This window comes from Sceloporus undulatus, chromosome 2, assembly GCF_019175285.1.
Source record: "Sceloporus undulatus isolate JIND9_A2432 ecotype Alabama chromosome 2, SceUnd_v1.1, whole genome shotgun sequence".
NCBI classification, from domain to species: domain Eukaryota; kingdom Metazoa; phylum Chordata; class Lepidosauria; order Squamata; family Phrynosomatidae; genus Sceloporus; species Sceloporus undulatus.
Window position 1 is genome coordinate 312,078,882 of NC_056523.1, and position 26,955 is coordinate 312,105,836.

At 41.5% G+C, this 26,955-nt stretch overlaps 1 protein-coding gene across 1 annotated transcript in view; it reads left to right on the plus strand.

The window, feature by feature from the left end:
* PDZD2 (PDZ domain containing 2) overlaps positions 1-26,955 on the plus strand; it is a 403,520-nt gene that overhangs the window by 361,780 nt on the left and 14,785 nt on the right. The window contains exons 18-20 of the mRNA XM_042447846.1: positions 29-3,566; positions 6,461-6,578; positions 17,793-17,894. Of these exons, the coding sequence (XP_042303780.1) occupies positions 29-3,566; positions 6,461-6,578; positions 17,793-17,894 (3,758 nt within the window). The remainder of the gene's footprint in view (positions 1-28; positions 3,567-6,460; positions 6,579-17,792; positions 17,895-26,955) is intronic.

Genomic DNA, 26,955 nt, shown 5'->3' on the forward strand with positions numbered 1-26,955 from the left:
TAACTTGTTTGTTTCCTTTCTTTTGCAGACATGAACAGACTTTCAAACGCTGTTGAGTCTTCAGAGGCAGATAAAACAGTTCACAATCATCCAAGCAATATTATCATGACTGAAGAAGAAAATAGCCTTACAAATCAAGAAGAAGCTTTGTATAAAGATAACCCAGACTACACAGGAGAAAGGACAGTGCTGCCATCTGATGCCAAGATGAAGGAGATGCTAGCATATTCTTTGGAAACCAGCTGTACCCAGGACAGCAGCTATGCCCAGGATGGCTCAAGATTCCTATTAAAAATAGATTCTTCAGAAGAAAAATATGTTACATGTTCATTAACCAATGAGAACTGTGTGAAGGAAGATATTTCGGTTGTGGCAGAAGATGCTTGTTCTAATTCTGTATCAGATATAGTTAAGAAAGACCTTCCAGGAAGAACTGTAAATCATGAATCAAACACACAACAGATCTTGGGATTTTCTGCCTTGGATTCCATTGATGCAAGCAAGATTTTCACTGTGAACAAAACCCGTCTCAGTAACTATTCCAGGAATTTTAGCAGCTTAAATGAAGACACTTTGGCTAGAGTTGAGAACAAAAGCAACACAGTTCCAAAATCCATGTATGCTGCTGCAGATGACTCCAGCTCAGACACAGAATTTGTAGTTGAAACTGCTGGACTCCCAAGCAATTCATCGCTCTTGCTGTCTGCTTGCAATGATTCCTTAAAAGCATATAAGGCAGTTGAATCAGATGAAGAACAAGTTGAAATTTGCTGTCAGAATCTGGAACAGCAACATTTCCCCCAGAAAGGAGTGGTCACATCTCTTGAAGAAACATCTTATTTATCAGACTGCCATTCTTCAGGCACCATTTTGCAAGAAAGCAAGGTAGAAATTGGGTCACTAGCTATTTCCAATGTTAAATTTCCATTAGAAGAAGAAGTTTTTCATTCTCCTTCTGAAGTATCCCCACCAGGGATAGATCTGTTGGATCATAATAATGGAGGCAGCTCTTTCTACAAGAACAATTCCGTGAGAGGAGAAAGGATAAGCTTGGAAAGCAGGGAGAAACTTATAGAGACATGTGAGACTTTTAGACATGATGCTCAAGAAATGCCTTTGTGTACTACAAAAACCATCAATGGTTGGGAGAGCAACTTGCTAGACAAAAATGAATATGGTAACAAAGAACAATCCACTACAGAAAATGATTTAGGAATTGACTGTGGCAGCCACATGGTTGCTTATCCTTCTGCTTCAACAAAGAAAGGAACCACTGACTCACTTCACTTGACTAAGCCGGACAGCCACCCTGGGGACTGTACATCACAGAGGACAGCAAACAGCCCCAGATCTCCCTTCATGACCAAACCAAAAGATATTAATAAGGTCACAACTGCAAATGACTTACTGGGAAGGAATGAAAAAACAAATGCCATTTCTGTCTCAAAAAGTTCCAATGCAAAAATCCAAACTTCTGGCCAATGTAAAGGTATTACCATTCCACACAGCCCATCCTCTTTCAGAAAACTGCATCAGGAAACTAGGGGGATTCCCCAAAAGAGTATTGCAGAAACTCTTTCAAATAATCAACGGAACAAACCAGGACCGAAGTTAAAGGGACTTACTATCAAAAGTAAGTCAAAGACTCATTCAGATTCTCTTAATGCTGCTCCTGTAAAAGCTGGTAGCACTGATCAGAAACAAAAATCCATTCCAGTACAGTCATCACCTAGGCTTCTTCCAAAGAAAGTCACATCCCTCCATAACTTAGCCACACATTTGGAACCACTTAGCAGGAGCCTTTCCATGGGGTCCAGGATTGTTCAACAGGAGCAGAATAAATTACCTTCAACAGTGCCTCAGGAATCCCCTTCAGCTATGTTGAATAATGATGGAAACATTGTGAAAAACAACAAAGATAAATCCATTAACAACATGGTGCTTGGCGATGCTGAAATGTCTGAGTATCCTACAGAGCAAAAGGAAAAGCAGGTGCCAATTCAATTAGTTATGAATAGCAAAGATAGAAATAAGATCAATGTTGTTGATTGCCAAACTAGGGAAGATTCTTCCCAGATAAGTGCACATCCCCAAATTGCAACCAGGGGTCATTGTTTGAGTGATAAGAATGAGAACCAAAGAATTGGTATGAGTTGTTTGAATCATGATGGATGTAGAATTAGTCCATTAGGCTATGACAACGTTAGGCCTTTTAAAAAGGAGCCTCCCAGTGTTCTTTCTTCCCCTGCTCAGAAGGAACAACCAGGGCAAGAAATTCAACGCACATTCATTGAGGTGAGACTATCTTCTTCCTCCTCCTTCACACCATCTTCATTATTTCCAGAGGTGTCTCTGGAGAAAGGAGACAGTAGCAAACAAGTGACCAGCCAGCTGGAAGCTGAAGTACAAAACTGTAGCCAGAAGACTTCTGAAGAAGTAAATTTACACAGTGCGGTAAAACCTGTCACACGGACCTATTCAATGCCTACCCATTTATCAAACCATTTGAGAGAGGAGAGCAGTACTACAGATGCACCCACACACCATGCCCATAATATCCTGAACAATGTTTCTTGTGAACAGCATCCTCATTCTGATCTGGGCATGCTAAAAATTGTCCATCTGAATCTGATGAATGATCAGAACATTCAAGATGAAAAAGAGGCATCAAATAGCATCCCCAAATCAAACACTCAAGAATTATCTTTGCCCAGTGACAACAGCAGTCGCATTGTGGACAAATTAAAAACTTGCAGGAGGAATTATTACTATTATGAACTCAATTGGCCACATGATCCCATTTCATCTTTTTCAGTGAAGCAGAGAATTAAATCCTTTGAGAACCTTGCCAATTTTGATAGGCCAATGGTCAAAGCCATAGACATACATTCTACCTCTTTGAGCTCCAAGCTTCCTGTTGGGAGGCGGTTATCTGGAGGCATTTCTGCAGTTTCATCTACCAGTGTAAATGATGCAGTCCAGGCACTGCGACGAAGCTTGAGTTCCTACTGTGAAAGTGAAGCCCCACCATCTCCAGTGATGACAAAATCATCAACTACTGCAGCAATAATGCATCTACAGCAGAAGTCTCCTGAGAACAGCAAAGATGATGTTCAGTTGGAGAAGAATGAAAGATGTGGTACTTTGGGAAGCCCAGAAAGTTTACCTCTGTCTAGCACCAACCGAAGAAACAGAGCCGCTGGTGGGCACATCAGGCATACACCTTTATCGCGCTCTAAACTCCGGGAACTAAGAGCCTTGAGCATGCCAGACCTCGATAAGCTGTGTAGTGAGGACTTCACCACAGAGCCCAAATCTCCCCCTTTTAAGACAGAACTGGAAGTTCCACCACGTGCAAGATCTCTTGGTCTTCCCATAGAAAGTGTTCCTAGTCTGAATGATTGCTCAGAGCTTTCAGGTCTTCTAATGGCAAGTGGACACCATTCAAAAGAAAGCAGCCCCAGGAATAGTAGTTCTGGCACTCCTGGGTCAGCATCTGATGAGGACGTAGTACAGCATGATGTCTGCCAGAATAAGGTGTGCTCAGGAAAAAGCTGGTCAATCAGGTAAGTTTTATCATTTTCATCATATCCTCACTTGCTATCAGGCATGGCCAATGTTCCAGTGCCTCAAAAGTTCATTGCAAAAAATTATTCTAAGAAAAGCAACAAACCTATATTCCAGGTTGTGTTCTGTGCAGAAAAATATTAAGCTTCTATCTCCAGTTTACTTCACCTCTGCTGAAAGTAAAGGTAGATTCTTAAATAGTTAGCAAATTATTTGATGGGTTCTTTGTGGAAATTCTAAATGAATGTTCAGATGCAGAAGAGATCTAGCATCTATAGCATGAGGTCTTCTTCTCTTTCTCCTGCCCACAACCTCTCCTAGCATTATTGTCTTTTCCAGTAAGCCAGTCTTCTCATGATCTCACCAAATTCGACAGTCTCAGTTTAGTCATCTTGGCTTCCAGGGAGATTTCAGGCTTGATCTGTTCAAGGAGCCATTTGTTTTGTCTTTTTTGCTATGGTATCCTCAGAACTCTTCCCCAGCACCACATCTCAAATGAGTTGATCTTCTTCTAAACTGCTTAACTGCTTTCTTTACTGTCCAGCTCTTGCATCTGTACATGGTAATAGGGAATATAATGGCTTGTATGATTCTGACTTTCAAGGTCAGTTGTATATCTTTACTCTTTGAGATCTTGTCTAGTTTTTTCTTAGCTGCCCTCCCTATTCCTAGTCTTTTTCTGATTTCTTGACTACAGTTACTATTCTGATCAGTGTTTGAAGTATGAGCACACTTTTACTACAGTGGTACCTCGGGATACGAAATACCCACGTTACGAAAAAATCCCATAGGAAATAACTGTTCCGGGTTACGAAGGTTTTTTCGGGTTACGAAAAAATTTTTGGTGCTTTTCGGCGCTATTTCACACGAAATCGCGGCTTTTCCCCATTAGCGCCTATGGGTTTTCGGCTTACGAAGGCTTTTCGGGTTACGAAAGCGGCGGCGGAACGAATTAATTTCGTAACCCGAGGTACCACTGTATTTCAATTTTTGTCATTGTCCCTAGATTGAATTTGTGTAGATCATCTGTGGTAATTATTTGTTTTCTTTATGTTCAGCAGTAATCCTGCCTTTATACCTTCTTCCTTGATCTTCCTTAGTAGTTGTTCTAAGTCAGTACTGTAATGTTTTCTGCTGATAGTACAGCATGCATTTCCTTTACACGGGAATCCGTTCCAGACCCCCCCCCCCCCCCTTAAGGGAAAACCGCATCTGCTCAAGCCCAATTAGAAGTAATGGGGCTTGTGCACACGGCGCGTCATGGGGCATGAGAGGAGCTTTTCGGTCGTGGCTTCCAGCATATGCTGGAAGTTGCGTATAATGTGGGCACGCTATATAGCGTTTTCTACTTATCTTAAACTGTTGATATTTCTTCCTCCTATTTTTACTCCTACTTCTGTATCCAAGCCTGCTCTTCATATATATTCTGTGTATAAGTTGAACAAATAGGGTGAAAAGATGCAGCCTTGCTTGACCCCTTTGCCAGTTGGAAACCATTCTGTTTCTGTGTGTCCTGTTCGAACATCAGCCTCTTGTCCTAAGTACAGATTCTTCATCGGGTCTATCAGTTGTGTTGGCACTCCCATGTCTTTAAAGGTGTTCCATAGCCTTCCATGATCTATGCAGTCAAAGGCTTTGCTATAGTCCAGTGATGGTGAACCTTTTACAGACCGAGTGCCCAAACAGCAACCCAGACCCCAATTATTTATTGCGAAGTGCCACGTCCCTCTGGCTTTATAGTAAGAAACTCTGTCACACTCTGTGCTACAGCGAAAGCATGTGTGCCCACATAGAGGGCCCTGAGTGCCACCTCTGGCACACGTGCCATAGGTTCGCCACCACTGCTATAGTCTATAAAACACATGTTGATTTTCCTTTCAAATTTCTTAGTGGACTCCATTAGCCATCATATGTTTGCAATGTAGCCCCTAGTGTGTGTTCCTATCCTGGACCCTTCTTGCACCTCTGGGATTGCTCTCTCCCTGTATGGTTGAAGCCTGTGTTGCAGAATTTTAAGCATGATTTTGCTTGTATGGGAGATTAGTCCTATGGTCCTATAGTTACTGCAGTCTTTTGGGTCTCCTTTTTGGTGGATGTGTACTTCATACCAGTCTTAAAATCTTTCTGCACACTTACAAAATCACAGCATAGATAGAGCCATATCTACATTATTTTACTTTGTACTCTCCCAAAACACCTTACAGACCCAGTCTTTTGTCCTCTGTTGACCTAGCTGTATTTTTTTTTTACTACAGTCACCATTCTGATCAGTGTCCTATCTAAGGTATTATTGGTCTGATCACTGCTCTGCCTCTCACCTCACTAACTAGCTTAGAGAGCTACAGTCCCTTTGCATCTTGCATATTTGTTCATTTATGTGTTTATTTTTATTACGAACAGTTATATATCACTTTTATTTCCACAGAAAATAAAGTCATTCACAGAAAAATAAAATCAGAACAAAGAGACAATAAAATAAATCAGTAAACGAATAAAATTGTAAATTTTGACTGGGGATAGTTGAGTGTACCTTCCGAATCCCATGCAGAAACTAAATTTAAACTGAAAACCCACATTTGTGGGTTGTTTTTCAGATGACATTCAGGATTAATCCAAACATTTCTTATTTTTCATTCGCGTTATTTCTCTTTCATGCAAACACATCTGACAAAGAATACTCAGATTTTAAAATCCTATTTCTACATGGGTTTTTACCAATCTGCCCTCTGTGTGATAAACTCCATCTTGAGCCAGGAGAAAGGTGGAACATAATTTAAGTAAATAAAATTTAAATAGACAAATCCTGGCCATTTTCCATTTAGAAATGTGTGGATGTTTTAAAAAATATATATCTTAAAGCATTAAATAACACTATCTTTCCTTCATTTTTCAGCTTGGATCAACTTCTGGTTTCCACTCTGGATCAGCAGAAATTGCAATTAGTTTTGTCTTTGGTGACAACAAAATGTGATGTTCATTCTTTGCTTCAAGAGGCCAAAGCACAAGCAGAGGTAAGCCTTATGGTTAAGATCAAGATGGAAAATAGCACCTGCCAATATTTGGGTATTACCGGTGGGGAAAATGTGCTAATGTTTAAAGGTAGATTACTACTTTTGGGTTGTTTTTTTAAGGTTATGTAAGGAAGGAAATATAATTTCTTGCTCTTTAAGGGAAGTGAATTTTGGATCATTTAAAAACTTAGTTCTCCAATATCCCAGCAGCCAAACAGAAGTAGTCAAGGCACATTAATGGAGTTTATCACATGGAGGGTGAATTGGTAAAATCCCGTGCAGAAACGGGATTTTAAAATATGGGTGTTGTTTGTCAGATCTGTTGATGCGAAAGAGAAGTAATGTGAAAATAATCAGAATGGAAAGATCCTTTGCACTTCTGGAATTTAGGAAAAGTAAAAAGGAGCTGGTTTTGACAACTTTGTGTACAGGTTATTTTCGGGTTATTTCTCTTTCACACAAACGTTGCCTGAAAAACATCTAGCAAATGCGGGGTTTTTTCCAACTTTCTGTTTGAGTTAACCGCGAATGTTGTCTGCGGGTTGTTTTCAGTTTAAATTTACTAGTTTCTGTATGGGATTTGTCCTGTGTGATAAACTCTAGAGATATTAGGATGGACCCAGAATCTGCCTTCCACCACAACAAAGAAGGGCATCTCATGGCCCTCCAGATATCCATGGGCTCCAACTGCTATCAGTTCTAGCAAGCATTGCAAGGTGTGAAGGATAAAAGTAGTGTAAGTCCAAGGATATCTGGAGGTCCTGCACCAGAAGGGCACTGCTTATAATATATCCTTCTGGCCATTGTGTGGGGATTTACCATTCCCCTTTGCACACATCCTATCTCATCCTGTTCAGCGAAGTCTGTGTGGGATTTTTATGGGATGAGAGGAATGATATGGTGAAAAAAGGGCATGCTTTGTGGCTGGGATCTTTTCATTCATTTGTTTAAGAGTATTTACACCTCACTCTTCAACCACAAAGGCTCTCAGAACAGTTTACAGATTGTACCCAACTTGCCACCTCTTCCCAGTGCATTCCCTGGAAATGGAAGGGTGACTGTATTCCTCTGGCCAATGTGTGGAGATCCTCCATTCCCCTTTACACACATCACATCTCATCCTATTCAGCAAAGTCCACCCTATGTGGGTATTTTAGGGGACTGGATGAGAGCACGGTTTGCAGCTGGGATCTACCCAGACTTGCCACTGTAATAGAATTTTCAGGAGATATAAAGTTCTTTTGGCAGAGCAAGGAATCAACAAGAGGACTTAGTAATATGGAAATCCATAAGTTTATTTCCAATTGTCAACAAAGGAAAACATTGAACTCAGTGGAATTCAAGTTCCAAAAAGCTGAGATTCAGAACCAGGCAAGATGGCCTAATTTTATAGTTAATTACACAAAGAAGCTGTCCTCCACATCTCATTGGCTAATTACAATTCAAACTTACATAATTCTTGCAATCAGAACAGAAATATATGCATACATTAAAACTGCATCATCACTCCTCACCCCTCCTTCAGGAATTTAGTAGCTTTCCTTCTAACCTTCACAGTTGCATCTCCTTATCTAAGTTGTGTGCATGTTATGTCTGTTAGCTAATGCTTGCTGGAGCCAGCTGTTCTCCCAAGTCAAGACGCACTCATTATTCCTTTGCTCTAGTTTTTTTTTCTAATTTCCAAGCCTCAAGTTTAAAACCGATTTCTCTTTAACCAAAGTGACTCCATCTTTTCTATAGGGTTTTTTTATAACAAGGATTTTCCACCACACCAGCTCTTCCCAGTGAAGCAGTAACAGCAGGGCTGCCACCAAGGCCTTCATTGGAGATTTAATTCCTCTCAGGTTCCTAAAGGAATAAGAGGCTCAACACCCCTCCTCTCCCTTATGTTTATTGGGAAAACAAAATAATTATCAGCTTCTTTTTAAACCTGGTCATGGAGATGTATGACCAGAGCTTCCCCAACACACTCCCTTAAGGAATAAATCAGCCTTTTAAAAAGTAAACTCTTTACGATTTGTCGAGAGATTATACTTTTTTCTCTGCTCAACATAATTCATGGTTGAGAAGAGATATGTTCTGCGCTTCAACATCAACTTGTAAGAATATGACCAAAATTAATTCTTTAGCAAAAATATGGTCATACCATAATCCCACTTCGATGGTAATGAAACTGGGGAAAAATAGATATAGGGTGGAAATTAAATGGGAATTTACTAAAAAAAAAAAAGGAGAGAGAGAGAGAGAAGATAGTTGAAGAAGTGAAAGAACAGTTGAACCTCTTCTTTCAGGAAAACCTAGACAAGGAGGTTGCTATTGAAACCATTTGGGATACTTCTAAAGCCTTTATGAGAGCCTTTTTTATTTTAAAAAATTGGCTGAATTAAAAAAACAAAAAAGAATTTCAAATCAAAGAAATAGCAAAGGAAATTAAAGGTAGAGAAAAATCAATTAAAGGAGGAGATATATTGTTTGCAGAAACAAATATCCATAATAACAGCAGAAGAGTTAGAAAGGAAATTTAAATATGTAAAATAGAAATCTGTATAACATGCAACATTGATGGTATCTCACTCCTCTTAAATTATCTAAAATATAGTAGTAAATTATAGTAGTAAATGTGGGAAACAGGCACTTTTTACCACCTTTGGTGGAGTGGTAAAGTAGCAAATGATTCAAAAATGGAAGAAGTTCTACAAACACAGCCACCAATGGGTCCCAGTGTTATAGATGAGAGGATGGAGAACAAATTCAGAAAGTTGTTATTTTACACGACTTTGGCAGCAAGAACTGTATATGCAGCTAAAGAAATTATATGATTTTATGGAGATGGATAAGTTAACCAATTTAATTAATTTTGATAATAAGAATTATTATTTTAAAAAGTAAACTCTTTAATTTAAAAAAATTAAAAAGGAAAAATTGCATAGTGAAAAATAATTGAAGTTATAGTAAATCAGGTCAGCTGGCTTAAAGCATACAGGTTTTCCAAAGGTTTAATAGGTATATTTAAAAATAATATATAAACATAAATAAGAGAACTTCAGCTACGGAAGCCACAGGAGAACAAAGTAGATCAGTGCCAATAATTTTACCGAAGAAAAACATGAGTACTGTAATATTTTCCAAATAGTATTTTCCTTCCCCACCAACACTCCCTTCTCCTTTTGTGTCATGTCTTTTTTGGTTATAAGACTGAGAGCAGGGAGCTGACTAATTAAAAAGATTGTATGTACAGCACTGTGTAAATTTACAGTGCAATATAAATAAATCTTACTACTAATACAAATAATTACATATATATATATATATATATGTATGTATGTATTTAGCAAATATCAGTCAAACTAATTTTTGATGATAATGAGTTCTTAAACAGAACAGAAATAAACAAACCCAGAGAAGACTCAGTTTGATAAAAAGCAGCTTTATTGCTAGCCAAGTGTCTTTAGCTTGGAATTACTGTTCCAACAAAAATTCTGAGGCCTCCAACAAACAAAATCCATTGCTTTTTATAGGTTTTTAAACAAAGAAATCTTTTTGGTATATTTCATTGGCTATAGTAAAATTTACACATACTGTATAGGATTTCCTACGGTCAGAAGATCCATTTGAGACCCTCATGGACACGTTCTTTGTTCCTTTATCAATTTTGATGCTACTTTGGGCCTCTTTGTACCAAAGCAGCTGCATCTCTTATCTTTGAGTTATTATGGTGTCAGAGCCAGCTCCATGGCCTTGAAGAACAAATGTCCTTCAAAGTATCAACCTGTATTTTAACAGTCCTCTCTGAAGTCCTCCCCATCATTCCTTTGGAGGGGCCTCAATTCCAAATTTCTTTCTATGTGCCCACTTTGCTTCACTATATTTTACTACATTTATTTCATGTATATGAACTAAATATTGATTACTGTATCCCAACTGCCACACACACACACACACAGACATAAAATAAATAATAGGATTTTATTTTCTACACAACTCTTTCCAAAAGACCATGGCCAGAGGAGGCTGACCAAAATGGTGAGAGGTCTAGAAGCCATGCCCTGTGAGGAGCAACTTAGGAATTGTGTATGTCTGGCCTGAAGAAGAGAAGGCTAAGAGGGGACCAGATAGCCATACTGAAATACTTGAAGAGGAGGCATATTGAAGCTGGAGCAAGCTTGTTTTCTGCTGCTCCAGAGACCAGGACACAGAGCAATGGGTTCAAAGGACAGGAAAAGAGATTCCACCTCAACATTAAGAAAAACCTGCTGACAGTAACTGCTGTTTGACACATTCCCTCAAGAAGGTGGTGCAGTCTCCTTCTTTGGAGGTTTCTAAACAGAGGCTGGGTGCTTTTGGTTATGTATTCCTACATGGCAAGGAGTTAAGAGTGGATGGGCCTTGAGCTCTCCTCCAACTCTATCATTTCCTAACTCCACATGTTGCCATTGCCAGCCTTTCAATCCCTTTGCAAAAGAATCATAAACCTAACGCTTCTTACAAGAATGGATCTTAGCTTCCTACAGCTTTTACTCAGGATTCATGCTGATTGCTGACACTACAAGCCTCTATCTCTCTCTTTTTCTTTCCTTTTCTCCCCTCCCATTGGCTAACCCATGTGTGAATAGCAGCCAATCAGATCTCTCCACCTGCTCAACTTCCATTGGTTAGCAAACAGAACCCTGTGAAAGCCAGAGCCAATCAGATCTCTCCACCTGCTCAGCTTCTATTGGCTAGCTAACCCTGTGATGGTCAGAGCCAATCAGGCCTCTCCCCTTTGGCCCCTCCCACTGGCTAACATGAACATGAGGCTGACTCCTCTGACTTCATAGTTCTCATGCAGCCTGGTCCCCAGTTGTCCCTCCATTTTGAGCTTGATTAGGAAGCATGGCTTTCTGTTTATGCAATCCTTTGTAGCTTTTATTGGGTCATGTAGCTACATTTAAATCTATTCAAGAGGAATTCCAAAATGTCCTCTATTTTCAGCATAATTTAGAAACAGGGGACTTACATTTATAGGAGTGTTTGTAGCTTTCATTTGGCCATGTCCTTTATTTAAATCTTCTGCTCAGGAGGAATTTCCAAATGCCCTCCATTTTGAGCATGATGAAGAAGCAGGGAATTTACATTTAAATGAGTGTTTTTAGCTTTTCTTTTGGCCATGTCTTTCACTTCAAGCTTTTGTCCGAAGGATTTCCAAAATGCTCTCCGTTTTGACTATAACTAAGAAGTGAGAATTTACATTAATATGAGTGTTCGTAGCTTTTATTTTGGTCATCTACATCCAGGAGGAATTTCAAAATGTTCCCCATTTTGAGCTTGACGAAGAAACAAGGAATATACATTTATATGAGTTTTTGTAGCTTTTATTTGGCCATGTCCTACATTTAAATTTTCTGTTTAGGAGGAATTCCAAAATGTCCTCCATTTTGAGCATGATTAAGAATCAGGGAATTTATATGAGTGTTTGTTAGCTTTTATTTGGCCATGTCCTTCATTTCAGTCTTATGTTTAGGAGGAATTCAAAAATGTCCTCTATTTTGACCATGACTAAGAAGCAAGGAATTTACATTTATATCAGTTTTTGTAGCTCTTATTTGGCCACGTCCTTTCAAGTTTTTGTCCAGGAGGAATTCCAAAACGTCCTACATTTTGAGCATGATTCAGAAGCAGGAAATGTACATTTATATGAGTGTTTTTAGCTTTTATGTGGTCATGTCCTTTTGTCCAGGAGTAAAGTCAAAATATGCTCCATTTCGAGCATGAGGAAGAAGCAAGGGATTCGTATTTAATACAGATGATTTATTTTTTTTTAGCTTTTATTTGGTCATGTCCTTCGTTCCAGTCTTTTTAGGAGGAATTTCAAAATGGCCTCCAATTTGAGCATGATGAAGAAGTAGGGAATTTACAGCTATATGAGTGTTAGTAGCTTTTAATTGGTCATGTCCTATGTATAAACCTGTTCAGAAGGAATTTCGAAATGGCCTCTATTTTGAGCGTGACTAAGAAGCAGGGAATTCACATTTAAATGAGTATTTTTAGTTCCACAGTTGACTGTGTCTTCTGCTTCTAATTAAAATGTCGATCTAGTTTTTGTCCACTGACACACAAGTGATGTGCATGTATGTTTATGTGTAATTGCTTGCATATAGTGGGATTGTATTAGTGGGATAGCCTTGTTGGACATAACAGTAAAGTACAATAATATCCAAAATCCACAAAACAGCCATACCTTTATTGAGTCAACCAAGATGCACAAAATTTATGAGTTACGAACAAGAGGGGAATTGATAGATTGTAGGCAGCACATCCGTGTGATCCCTACCAAACATATTAGCTATAATCTGTATGTTGATGATGTGTTCTTTAAAAACCTTTCAGTGTCAAGAAATGAGGTGATGGTTTCGAACAGTTCAGAAAAAGATTGATTTGCCTAGTGTTCTTCATTTAAAAAAGCAAACAGACTCCACGGTCACTTAATCTCTTTTGAACAGGGTTCTTCTCTAGCCACGTGCTGCTTAGGCAATGGCAGGAGCTGCCTGTGTCAGAGGAGCAGTAAATCTTCTCCGAGTTTTAATCAAAGGAGTGTCCCAAGGGTTTGGACCTCTTCTCAGGATCAGCAGTTTGGATAGTTGCTTTGAAGTTCAAGCTAAAATCCAGCACAGATTAACAACCACATTGATGATGATGATGTTATTACTGATGTGTTTGTGTGCCCTCAAGATATTCCCAAGTTAAGGCAACTCTTAAGGAGAACCTATCATGGGACGTTCTTGGCAAGATTTTTTCAGTGGGTGGTTGCCGATGATTTCTTCTGAGGCTGAGAGAGTGTGACTTGCCCAAGGTTTTTCATGGCTGAAATGAATCATAGACTCCTAGAGTCCTACCTAGTTTGCTGCTCAAACCACTATACCACACCATCTTTTAAGATTTCTTTAGAAGAGATTACCTTTTGCCTTTCTCTGAGGCTGAAAGAGTATGACTTTTCCCAGGTCGGTCACCCAGTGGGTTTCCATGGCTGAGGGGGGATTTGAACCCTAGTCTCCCAGAGTCCTAGTTCAGTGCCTTATTGTTACTGTTCTTTATTTATATTTACTTTATTTATATACCACGTTTGCCCCAAAACCAGGGTGTTTATCAGACAAGCTCTTAAAGAGCTACTATTCCAGTGTGACTCCTCTAGCTGCCTCCTGTTGCATGCTGGGATTGGCAGTTTTAAGGAGGGGTATTTAGAATTCTCAGGCAGAGAAGTTCAGCTCCTTAAAACTGCCAATCCCAGCATGCAACAGGAGGCTGCTAGAGGAGTCACACTGGAATAGTAGCTCTTTAAGAGCATAGTGTGATAAACATCCAGGTCTCAAGGCAGCTTACAAATCAAAATGCAATGCTGTTAAAATATGCAAATGACCAACATTAAAATGGAATTGTACTAACAACATGTAAAAACAATGTAGACTGACCATATAGTTAAAAATGATAAACGTACCACACCATTAAAAAAACCTTTTCTTTAAAACCCTCAGTTCTGAAAGCTTGTCAGAATTTTAAAAAATGCTTATATGCCAATAAAGGGACAGCAGGGAGAAGCCATTTTAATTATTATTTGTTAATTATTATTATTAAGCTTTATTTATATAGCGCTGTAAATTTACACAGCACTGTACATAAAATCATTTAATTAGACAGTTCCCTGCCTTCATGCTTACAATCTAAGAAGACACGACACAAAAGGAGAAGGGAATGGTTGAGGGGAAGGGGATCAGGTCCAGCATTCTTCTCTCCCTCTGAGGCCTGGACCAAGGCAGATGGACAGATGGAGGGCTCTGTATCTTAAGGATAGGCCTGATGATATTGGCCCACCCCTCTCTCCCCCTCAGAGGCCAGGATGGAATCAGATGCCTTGTGGGAAGGGTTCAGTTCCTTTAGGGAGGCCCGATGGCAAGGCCTACCTTTCTCTCCCCCTCAGAGGCCAGGATGGATAATAAATAAATAATAATATTTATTTATACCCTGCTTTTCAACAAAGGCTGTTCCATTCTTATCAATCATCTTTTACCAACAACAAAACTGTGTCTAGCCCAAACTCTTGTGGATTGAAAATATCTGCTATGAAATCCATAAGTTTCTTTGGCGCATTACAGACCGCTATAAGGGATGTCCTCAGGACGTCCTAGGTTTAAAAAGGGGCATCACTTCTTGACGCCCCCAAGCCTAATACGTCCAGAGGATGTACAAGATGGCGGCGCCCCATGTAGATGGGGGCCGGCATGATGGCGTCATGAACGCGCTGCCTCCAAACAAGGCGGCGTGGATGTGACGCTGTCATGCTGCGTGAAGGCGCTTAGTGCGCCCTTTCGTTGGCGCAGGAAGGAGCTCCGAAACGGAGCTCCTTCCTGGTCTTACGTCGCTGGCGCAGCCTTTAGATGGCTGCGCCCAGTGATGCAGAGGAGAAAGGGGCAAAGCGGCCCCTTTCTCCTCCCCGCCGCCACAGGGTGTCCTTGGGGCTTGAAGACCCAAGGACACCCCTTTCTAGGCTTCGGGGAAGTGGCCTTTTGCCGCTTCCCTGCAGCCTGGAAAGCGGTGGATCGGGGCCTCAGCAGTTGCCGCTCTGGCACTGAGGCCCCGATCTGGTGGGGAAAGGGGCAGGTGCAGGCCGCCGCTTTTCGGCGGTCTGTAACACACCTTTGAATGGCATTTTTATCACTGGCAATATAGTGGGCCTGGTTTTTCCCTTTGAATGCAAAGATAGCATGATCACATAATTAAGAAACCCAAATGGGGGAAATCCATCAGTTTCCCCATTTGTAGCTACACCTGGGAAATGTGTTTAATTCTCTGCTAGCTGCCATTGGGATGGTTTTGTTTGTTTTGTTATATTTTGTTCTTGTATGCTAGCCATCTGGCTCCCAGGCATTTTTAAAAAGCATTTTATGTCTAAATATTGAAATCCAGTTTGATGTAGTGGTTTGAGTGTTGAATACAGTTCTGGAGACCAGATTTCAAATCCCCGGTTGACCAAAGAAGGCCATTGGTGACTTTGGACAAGTCATGCTGTCTCAGCCTCAGAGGAAGGCAAAGGCAAACCTCCTCTGAACAAAACTTAGGTTTACTTTAGAGTTGCCATAAGTTGGAAATGGCTTGAAAGCACACAGCAACGTCAGCCATCTGACACCCATGCATTTTTCAAAATCATTCAGTGGCTAACTACACTTTACAAATAAAGGATTAGAGTAGACCCCTAGTGCCAACTGTGCTTCACAGGAGCATGTGTGGGATTCTGAATGGAGAGGTCATAGGTTCAAGCATGTGATATAAGCTAGTCTGAAAGAGAGATCCCTTGGTAAAATCTTAAGTTACCACATGGTGAGAATCATTGGACAGCAGGGGCTTGGTAACTTGCATTGATGGGATTTAGCAGGACAGTCATAGAAAGCTAATGATAAATCTTCTGGCGGTTACCTCTACTGCTATCTGCACAAATATTGGCCGTATATTTCTTTTCAGTGAAGTATGAAAGTAACTACAGCTGTGGTTTAACCATCCAAGTCTGTTTCTCCATGCACATTCAAAGGCTGTGAGGTCTGAATCCTCAGAGAAGAAGACCTCCCAGAACCTCTTTTTATTCTAATCCAATACCTGGTTAAAACTTCTTAGTTTCTAGTGTTTGGTTGAGCCAGGTGGGTTTGGCAGGTTTTGCAGAAATACTAAGACTGCATTTTGTTCCCAGACAAAAATAATCAAAAACACTTTTAAGTATATTCACATGGTATCTTAAAGAGAGATTATTTATTCATGCCAGTTTATAAAGTCCAGGAACTCTGTATTTATGAAACTGAATGCTTCTTGGAACATGGTCAGTGTCTGCATAGTTTCTCACATCTGCTCTTAAGTCCAAAGTGGCAAGGAGACTGGAAAACATTATGCAATTCATTGCACTTGGATTTCTTTTTACTACAATAGGATGATTCCAGTATTTTAAATATATCTTAAGTCTCATCTCTCCACAGGGGTTTAACTACAGGGGGGGGGGGGGCAAAATGAAACCACTGCATATAAAAAAGAATTACCCCTTGCTCCGAAATGGCCCTTCAGTCCCCAAATTCTTAATGTTGCTGTAACTTAAAACTTCAGTTGAGCATTTAGAAATAGAGTTTATGCATTCAAAGGAAATAAATTGTCTTCAGAGAGACATTGTTGTACCAGAAGAGGCCTGGGTCTCATTCCCCATGCAGCAGTGGCTTTGATTTGTGGCGGGATCTAGTTGATTGAGACTGAAAGAACTGTTGACCTAAGCACAGAATGCCATACCAAAGAGGTGAAATGTGGTCTGAAGAACAGTTTGAATATGAAAGACTTCCACAGGAATTGCTTCCTCTACGTCCTGAAGGCATATGCAGTATACAATTGGCAGCATAAAACACTTCTAAGTCATAAAAATTAAAATAAAGAAAAGAAAGGAAATAGAGTTTATACATTCAAAGGAAATAACTTATCTTCAAACCAGTCAGCCTATGCACTGTTAAGATAATTTTTTTTTGTTTGGATGAAGTCTGTCGGCCATGAAATTGTCCTTCAGTCCCCAAATTTCTAGCATTGGTGTAAGAATTTATAGAATTACTATGCTCCTTCAAAATCTGATGTCCCAAGCCATTTAGAGCTTTGCATATTATCCTTATCACCTTGAATTCAAACCAAACCTATATTGGCATCTAGCACAATTTTTTCAAGACTAGTGTCTATATAGCGGTCTGAACAGCAGTCTATCTGCTGCATTTTGCAGTAGCTACAGATTTTGTTATCGTCAAAGACAGCCTTGAATGGAAAGAAATGGCATCCAGTGTCCACAAGTTGCCCATCAACTGCCCTCTGTATCCACTGAAAAATACTCAGTGGAAGGCTACGTGCAGAAGTTCAGAGAGACATTGCACTTTACAATCATCTGAGCCACTGTGTGACAAGTTGATTTGAGGACTGAGGTCCCCCCAAAAGCATCACTCAAACTTGGTTCTAATCAGGTTGCTTCCTTCTGCTCTGTAGTTAAATGTCTTTCTCTTTACAAAACAGTTGTAATATTTTCAAACTGCTGTTATTTTAAAATACAGATTTACAATGTGAGTCTTTAAAAATGCCCCAAGGAAGCATTTTTTCTAACATTTCTGATGGAGTTTTAACCTTTGGATATTTCTTTTCTTCTCTGCCCCCCCCCCCTTTTTTTCTTTTTTTTGTCAGAACAAAGAAGATGTTTACTTTGTAGTCTTGAATAAAGAAGAAAGCTCTGGCCTAGGATTTAGTGTTGCCGGAGGAGTAGACCTGGAACAAAAATCCATCATCGTAAGTGGTGACTGCATCTTTCTCATAAGAGGGGTTACAAAGCCAGCTGGAAATGAGATCAAGCTCTCATTTATCAAGTCAGTCCCCAAGCACAAAGTCCTGTTGTGAAGGGCTGCTTGCATCATTGTGATTACCATCTGCTCATGCTATCAGACAGGAAAATGGATGTGAGTGCAACTTTGATGCACAATAGTGGCAAAGAGGGACATCAGCAGTAGCCTCACCCACATGCCTTGAGGATTAGGACAAAACTTGTAAAAGTTACTTTTTTGAACTGTAATTCCCAGAATCCCTCAGCAAGCATGGCTGTTCTAAAAAGTAACTTTTCCAGGCTCAGATCCAGAATGCCCAGTTAAATAGTCCTACATCACAAAACCCTCAGGTTTCTGCATTTGGTGTTTCTTCCATATTCTTATACAGCAGAGGCTGTCCATGGTATCTTGGTTCAATCCATTGTCCTGGAGTTACCTCCTTCCATACAGCTTCTGTCAGTAAATTTGCTTATCTTTGCATCATAAGTGGTTAGATCATTTTATAGCATGATCACGATCTTTGAGATCAGCCCACGGCTGGACAGGAGAGCAGCTGACAAATCAGGCCGTGTTGGAACAGGAAGCAATCCCCAATGCTGCCCAAAGTTTTCCAACCAGCAGAAAGGCTGGGCGACCCAAGCATGTACTCTGCTGCATTTGCAGCCCCCAGAAGGAACACCACCCAACTGTCTTCTGTTACAAACCCCTGCCCCCGGATCTGAGCCCAAGAATAAAATTAAAGAGGGGATCAGGTAAAATGTAGAAACTTAGGCACAATCCTGCACCGTCTATCATTTCCTGTCTGTTATGTAGTAAAGTTTGCAGAGAGACACGTGGAGGGGAGGCTGGGCCTTATATGCATATTTCCTCTAAATAGCTTTGTGTTAACCAAATTAATTAAGCAGCACTGGTATTTGAGAACAGAACTTGTTGGTGCCAGAAAGCTTTGGCAAGGGAAAGATTTATACACTACAAAGAAATGTGTCAATTCATATTATACAGGATGTTTTGTTAGCTCATAATATGTGTTGACTCTTAATTTTTTGTTTCACGGAGAATAGATTCATCAGTGGTTAGCAAGCATGATAACTAATAATCCACTTTCCTTGTGACATGAATTAACAGCGTAACAGACCAAGGTGTAACTTGGAGATTGGCAAAATATAAAGCCTTTCAAGATGCACCTTGTTTGGAGGACAAAACCAATTCATTTATTCTTAACGCCCTAAAGAACGCTGTCAAGGAGGCAGCATGGAATAGTAATAATAATAATAATAATAATAATAATGTATTTATATACCGCTTTTCCAAATTAGATCAAAGCGGTGTACAACAGGAAGTACAATACAAAGTCAAAATAAAACATAACAGGCCTCTCTCCCACTCAAGATGGTGGCCAGAAGGAGGGCTCTTAGTCTTACAGGCCAGGCCTCTCTCCCCTCAAGATGGTGGTCGGAAGGGAGGGCTTGTCTTCTTTCAGGCAGGCAGTTGGAGCTAGCCTGCCTCTCTCCCCCCAAAGATGGTGGGCTGAAGGAAGGGCTTTTTCTTCTTACAAGAAGGCAGTTGGAGCTTGCCTGCCTCTCCCCCAAGATGGTGGCTGAAGGAAGGGCTTGTCTTCTTTCAGGCAGGCAGTTGGAGCTTGCCTGCCTCTCTCCCCCCCAGATGGTGGCTGAAGGAAGGGCTTTTCTTCTTACAGGAAGGCAGTTGGAGGTTGCTTGCCTGCCTCTCTCTCCACCCCCAAGATGGTGGCTGAAGGAAGGCTTTTTTCTCTTACAGGAAGGCAGTTGGAGCTGCCTGCTCTCTCCCCCCAAGATGGTGGGCTGAAGGAAGGCTTTTCTTCTTTCAGCAGGCAGTTGGAGCTAGCCTGCCTCTCTCCCCCCAGATGGTGGCTGAAGGAAGGGCTTTTTCTTCTTTCAGGCGGCAGTTGGAGCTTGCCTGTCTCTCTCCCCCCCCAAGATGGTGGCTGAAGGAGGGCTTTTTCTTCTTACAGGAAGGCAGTTGGAGCTAGCCTGCCTCTCTCCCCCCCAAGATGGTGGCTAGGAAGGGCTTTTTTCTTTTCAGGCGGCAGTTTGAGCTAGCCTGCCTCTCTCCCCCCAAGAGGTGGCTGAAGGAAGGGCTTTTTCTTCACAAGAAGGCAGTTGGAGCTTGCCTGTCCTCCCCCCCAAGATGGTGGCGGAAGGAAGGGCTTTTCTTCTTACAAAAAGGCATTGGCTTGCCTGCCCTCTCTCCCCCAAGAGTGGTGGCTGAGAGGAAGGGCTTGTCTTCTTTCAGGCAGGCAGTTGGAGCTGCCGCCTCTCTCCTCCCCCCAAGATGGTGGCGGAAGGAAGGGCTTGTCTTCTTTCAGGCAGCAGTTGGAGCTAGCCTGCCTCTCTCCCCCCATGTGGTGACAGGAGGGCTTGTCTTCTTTCAGGCAGGCAGTTGGAGCTAGCCTGCCTCTCTCCCCCCAAGTGGTGGCTGAAGGAGGGCTTGTCTTCTTCAGGCAGCGTTGAGCTAGCCTGCCTCTCTCCCCCAAGATGGTGCTGAAGGAAGGGCTTTTCTTCTTACAAGAAGGCAGTTGGAGCTAGCCTGTCTCTCTCCCCCCCAAGATGGTGGCTGAAGGAAGGGCTTTTCTCTACAAGAAGGCAGTTGGAGCTTGCCTGCCTCTCTCCCCATGAATGGTGGCTGAAGGAAGGGCTTGTCCTTCTTTCAGCAGGCAGTTGGAGCTAGCCTGCCTTCTCCCCCAAGATGGGGCTGAAGGAAGGGCTTGTCTTCTTTCAGGCAGCAGTTGGAGCAAGCCTGCCTCTCTCCCCCCAAGATGGTGGCTGAAGGAAGGGCTTTTCTTCTCTTAACAAGAAGGAGTTGGAGCTTGCCTGTCTCTCTCCCTCCCCCTCTAAGGTTTGCTGTCTCTTCCCCCCAGTGGTGGCTGCAGGAAGGGCTTTTCTTCTTACAGAAGGCAGTTGGCTCTTGCCTGTCTCTATCCCCCCCCAGATGGGGGCTGAAGGAAGGGCTTTTCTTCTTACAAGAGCGGAGTTGGAGCTTGCCTCCTCTCTCCCCCCAAGATGGTGGCTGAAGAAGCTTTCTTCTTACCAGGAAGCAGTTGAGCTGCCTGCCTCTCTCCCCCCAAGATGGTGGCTGAAGGAAGGGCTTGTCTTCTTTCAGGCAGGCAGTTGGAGCTAGCCTGCCTCTCTCCCCCCAAGATGGTGGCTGAAGGAAGGGCTTTCTTCTTCACAGCAGGCATTTGGAGCTGCCTGCTCTCTCCCCCCCAAGATGGTGGCTGAAGGAAGGGCTTTTCTTCTTACAGAAGGCAGTTGGAGCTTGCCTGTCTCTCTCCCCCCCCAAGATGGTGGCTGAAGGAAGGGCTTTTCTTCTACAAGAAGGCAGTTGGAGCTTGCCTGTTCTCTCTCCCCCCCAAGATGGTGGCTGAAGGAGGGCTTTCTTCTTACAAGAAGGCAGTTTGGAGCTGTGCCGTCTCTCCCCCCCCAAATGGTGGCTGAAGAAGGGCTGTTCTTCTTACAAGAAGGCAGTTGGAGCTTGCCTGCCTCTCCTCCCCCAAGATGGTGGCTGAAGGAAGGGCTTTTCTTCTTACAGAAGCATTGAGCTGCCTGTCTCGTCTCTCTCCCCCCAAGATGGGTGGCTGAAGGAAGGCTTTTCTTCTACAAGAAGCAGTTGGAGCTTGCCTGTCTCTCTCCCCCCCAAGATGGTGGCTGAAGGAAGGGCTTTTTCTTCTTACAAGAGCCAGTTGGAGCTTTGCCTGTTCCTCTCCCCCCCAGATGGTGGCTGAAGGAAGGGCTTTTCTTCTTACAAGAAGGCAGTTGGAGCTTGCCTGTCTCTATCCCCCCAAGATGGTGGCTGAAGGAAGGGCTTTTCTTCTTACAGGCAGGCAGTTGGAGCTAGTAGAGCCTCATATGGCGATATGCAAATATCAGACCATACTTGGCTTAATCCTTTCAATATATCTGGACAAAGCAGATTCCTAGCATCCACTACTCTAACTATTTCCATAGTCCAGCCTTCAAGCAGTTTTTTGATGCAGAAGTCAATAGTTGCGTCACAAACCTCTTGTAATTTCAGCCAAAATGCAATCACTGAAAGCCGCAACCGAATAGAACAGTGGTTCCCAAACTTCCTAAAGCCGCGAACCTTTAATACAGTTCCTCATGTTGTGGTGACCCCCAACCATAACATTATTTTTACTGCTACTTCATAACTCTAATTTTGCTACAAATTTGAATCCTACTATAAATATCTGATAAGCAGGATGTATTTTCCTTGTTACAAATTGAACATAATTAAAGCATAGTGATTAATCACAAAAACAATATGTAATTTTATACTTGTCCCTCCATATTCGCTAGGTTTAGGTTTCTAGAGCCTAGAAAACTCCATGATAGGTGTGCCTTGGGCAAGAAGTCACACTGTCTCAGCTTCAGAACATAGCAATGCAAACCCCCTCTTTAGAACAGAGCCCGGAAAACCCCATGATAGAGGGGCAGTGGCTCAAAGTGAAACCGGAACTCATTGGCTGTGCAGTGCCTCTTCCTTTCTGCAAGCTCTATGTTCCAAGAGAGGGAGGAAGCCAGCCACTTCCACTGCAGTCACACCATGAGCTGCTAGCAGTCCATTGTTGAGGGCGGTTGCTAAGCAACCAGGGGGGCTGTGGCTGCGCTGCAGCCTTCAGCAAAGGCTAGGAGGCCCTTTGTTTGGGGCTCTGAGGGTGGTGTTAGGCGACCCCTGTGAAACAGTCGTTCGACCCCCAGGGGGGAACCCCTGGAATAGAAGGAGGAGTCAATCCTCTACCATGTAATAATAATAATAATAATAATAATAATAATAAGTTTATTTTGTATAGCGTATACCTTTACAAAAAGTAATTCATATAAAAAACATATATAAACATAAAATATAAGCAACAACTACATTGTAAGATATACACTGCATTGCAGGGTTAAAATTGTCTTTTGAAAACAACAACATGTAAGATGGCTCTAAAGAGGCATAAGCGGCCAGATACACTAAAACTCTATAACATTGGTTTACAGAGCTGAGGATGTTCAAGAATAGTTGGGCTTCAAAACTATCCTGTGACGCAACTATTGTCTTTACAGAACTTCCTCCTTAACATTGAAGCTTTAAAGGCATAACAGACTACCTTTTCAGAAATGCTTGTTTCAGTATCCCCTAATAATAGAGTGATCAGATATGAGTCAGAGTTGTTTGATACCAACCCTAAGTCTTTGTATAAAGCATTTCTTAGATCGTTATAAATTGGGCACTCTAATAAGTAATGACTTAGATCTTCAACTGAGTTGGAGCCACATGGACAAACTCTTCCCAGATGGTCCTTTGATAACACCCTTGCACCACAGCTATGGTCATTGACTGACAACGTAAGGCTGTGAAGGCATATCTCTGTTTGAAATTAGTTCTATTATTTAGATATTGTGGATAACTTATTTGGGAAGGGAGTTTGGTATACCAAGGAGCACATCTTGATAGGCCAACAGAAGTACAATCTAGCTGAAAGTCGTGTTTCAAAATATGGGACTTCATATATTTTACAGCTTTATCATAATTTAAAGAGCACAAAGAGTCCTTTGAGAGCCCATACAAATCAATAAGTTGCAAGATTTCTTGATTCCAAGATATAAGCGTTTTGTTTTCGAATTTCAACATTTCTTTGAAAGCAATCAATACAAGGGCTGGTCCTATCCCATTAGTAAGTTTGAGCCAGTATTTAATGACTTGAACCTGAGTTTATAGCCTTAACAGTACGGAGACCACCTTCCAACCGAAGGATAGCAGTCTCGGTTCCTTTGAGCAGACCTAAAATTGCTCACAAGTAATTATTTTGGACTGTTTCCAAGTTAGATTTTATGTTAGTCCCCCAAATTTCAGCCCCATAACACAACTGAGCTATAACTTTAGCCACAAAGAATTTAATGGCTGGAGGGAACTGTTTACTGCCTCTGCTCCAGTAGAATCTTAATAGAGAGTTGGCTGTATTGCTAGCAACTGTTTTTGTATTTTCAAAATGACAACTCCAAGATCCAGTTGAGGAGAAATTTAGTCCTAAATATTTGAAGGACTTCACTTGTTCTATAGGTTGCCCGTCAATTCTCCATGTATGTTTTTTATGCCTATTGGCAAAAACTAGTATTTTTGGTTTTTTGTGATTAATTTTCAGCTTGTCTTGTGTTGCTAATTGACTGAAAGCCTTCAATAATCTCCTTAAACCTTGCTGTTAGTGTGACAATAAAATAGTATCATCTGCATACATGAGAACTGATATTTTCCTTGGTCCCAATTTAGGGGGTACATAGTTGTCATTATAATAATAATAAAAATAATAAAACTTTATTTCTATACCGCTTTTCCAACAAAGATCAAAGCGGTTTACAAAATCAATCAAAGACATATATCACAACAATTACAAATCTCAAGTACATTCCAATAAAACTTTTAAAAACAACATGTAAAGCAATCTTAAAATATCTTAGTCACAGGATAAGACGCCTTAGGATGAACTTCTGTTAGGGGATATCTTCTCTATAAAGAGTCCGGAGGGTATGCTAACCGGAAGAGATGGGTTTTCAACGCCTTCTTAAAGGCATTCAGTGTAGAACTCGGAGTAGAACAGAGCAGAACCCTGAATCTCTTCCGGGAGTTTATTCCAGTACATCGGAGCTATTGATGTAAATGCTCTTTGGTGAATTGCTGCCAATCTCACCTTAGGGTACTCAAGTAAGTATTTCCCTGTTATTCTGAGAGTGTGGGGTGGATTGTGTGGGAGAGGCATTCCCTTAAATCAGTGATTAGTGAATTAACATAAATGTTAAACAGTCATGTAGGTACACACAATCGTGTAGTAAATGCTGCACAGGTGGAGGTAAGAGGTTAGTTAAAGTGTGTCTAGCCCGAAACTGAAAAAATTCTTCTAAAGCCCTAAGGTAGTTCTGCCTGATGGATGGTGTGATGGACAAACTCAATGCTTTTGCTACCTCGAATTGCCAGGACTCCATAGATGTTCCATCATCAGTTCTGGCATCAGCGCTGCTTCCTGTGCCAGTGTCCTGAAACATTCTATCTGTTTACGGGAAAGAGCACCTGGAATAGCATTATCAATCCCTGGCACGTATCGTGCTCTAAACAAATGTTAAAGTGAAGACTAAAAGCCTGGAGATGGTGCATAACCTTTTGAGACTTGGAGGTTAATGAGTTAATAACGTGCACAATGGCAAGGTTGTCACACCAAAAATAGACCGAAGAGTTTGACAACTCCTCAGCCCATATTGTCACAGCCACCAAAATTGGAAAAAAATCAAGAAGGATCAAATCAGTGGTCAATCCTGAATGAGCCCAGTCATCAGCCCATACCTGTGCACTCCATTTTCCTGTCCAATAACACCCCAAATCCCACTGACCCTGCAGTGTCAGACGCTATTTGTAAAGCACCCTTAAACCTAAGTGCTTCTCGCCAAAAGAAAACCCTATTAAATCCCTTCAAAGTGTATCCAAACCTTGATGCTGGATGTAAGCCAAATTTGGTGGTGTGGTCTATAAACCCCACTAATTGTGTCACACAGACACTGTAAAAATGCTCTGCCTGGGGGACAGTTACCTAACAGGAAAAATTCAAGTGACCAATGATCTCCTGAAAATGTTAGGGCTGAAGGGCAGGGTATAAAAATACCATAAATAAAAAAATAGCCTTTGGTTGGTTTGAGAATTGGTGAAGGCACTGCAACAAGCTAGAAACGTTATACCCTGGAAGTATAGAAAGTTGATTAATTGTATCAATAGTAATCCCCAAAAATTCCAGTCGAGTGGAGGGTCCTTCAGTCTTCTCAGGGGCTAGCAGCATACCCAACTCAAGAGCAAGGGCTTCAAACACCCTTAGTAAGAAAGAACAGTGACCAAAGCCTGACTGACCAACGAATAATAAATCATGCAGATAGTGCACCACACCTTGAAAACCAGTTGTTTCCCTAAGGGCCCACTGTAACATTTCGAAAGCTGCACATGAAACCAAGCAACCCATAGGAAGAGCTCGGTCCATAAAAAATTGGCCATCAAACCAAAAACCCAACAACTCAAAATCTGATGCATGTATGAGATGGAATGCAGACTTGATGCTGCATTTGTCAAGTTCAGCCCCCAAACCACAGTTGTGAACAAACCTAACCGCCTCATCGAACAACAGGTACCTAACAGAACATAACTAATGAGCAATGGCATCATTGACCAATGACCCGTGGGGGTAGGACAAGTGATGGATGAGGCAATATTCTCCTGGGGCTTTTTTTGGGTACTATGCCTGAAGGGGAAACCCTCAAATTGCTAACTGGAGAAATTAGAAATGGACTGACGATGTGACTCTCAGAAACTTCTTTCAAGATCTTTGCCCTATTAACATGCTCCATGCCTAAAATAGAATTAAGATTATTAGATAAGAACAGGTGATGCACTCCCTGAAATTGGATGTGAAACCCATTACAATTACAAAAGCCTTGTAGCAAATATTGGGCCACTTCACGGTTAGAGTATGAGGACAAAAGATGCCTCAGTACCAAATTGGGCTGGGACCCTTTTGAAGGTGGAGGGGCACTTCCCCCTTTTTATTGTATTGGCCTTCTTTATTACCACTTGATTGGCCCCTCCCTCTGGTACAATTCTGAAAGGAGTTCCGGCCTTTACAGACCAAACACTCATGTTTATACTTGCAGACCTTATGATTGCATAATCCCAGAAAGCTGAATTCCTAACACAGAAACTTAGCAGAACACTTAGCAGAATAATTCTGTGTCTTGGCAGATGACATGCTACCAAATTTGTGGACCAAATGTCCACTATGTGAACAACCCCCTTTAACGGGACACGCTGGTGTCAGTTGCATCCAGAGTTGAGAGTGCAAAAGATCCCAATGTAAAGTAGAGTAAATAGCTACATGCTTACGGAAAGCCTCAATGTTTTGTCCCAAGAGCGATGCTATGGACTTTGGGTGTAGTAAGGCCTCTGGCTCTCAGGAACACAGCCAGAACAAAAGACTTGCC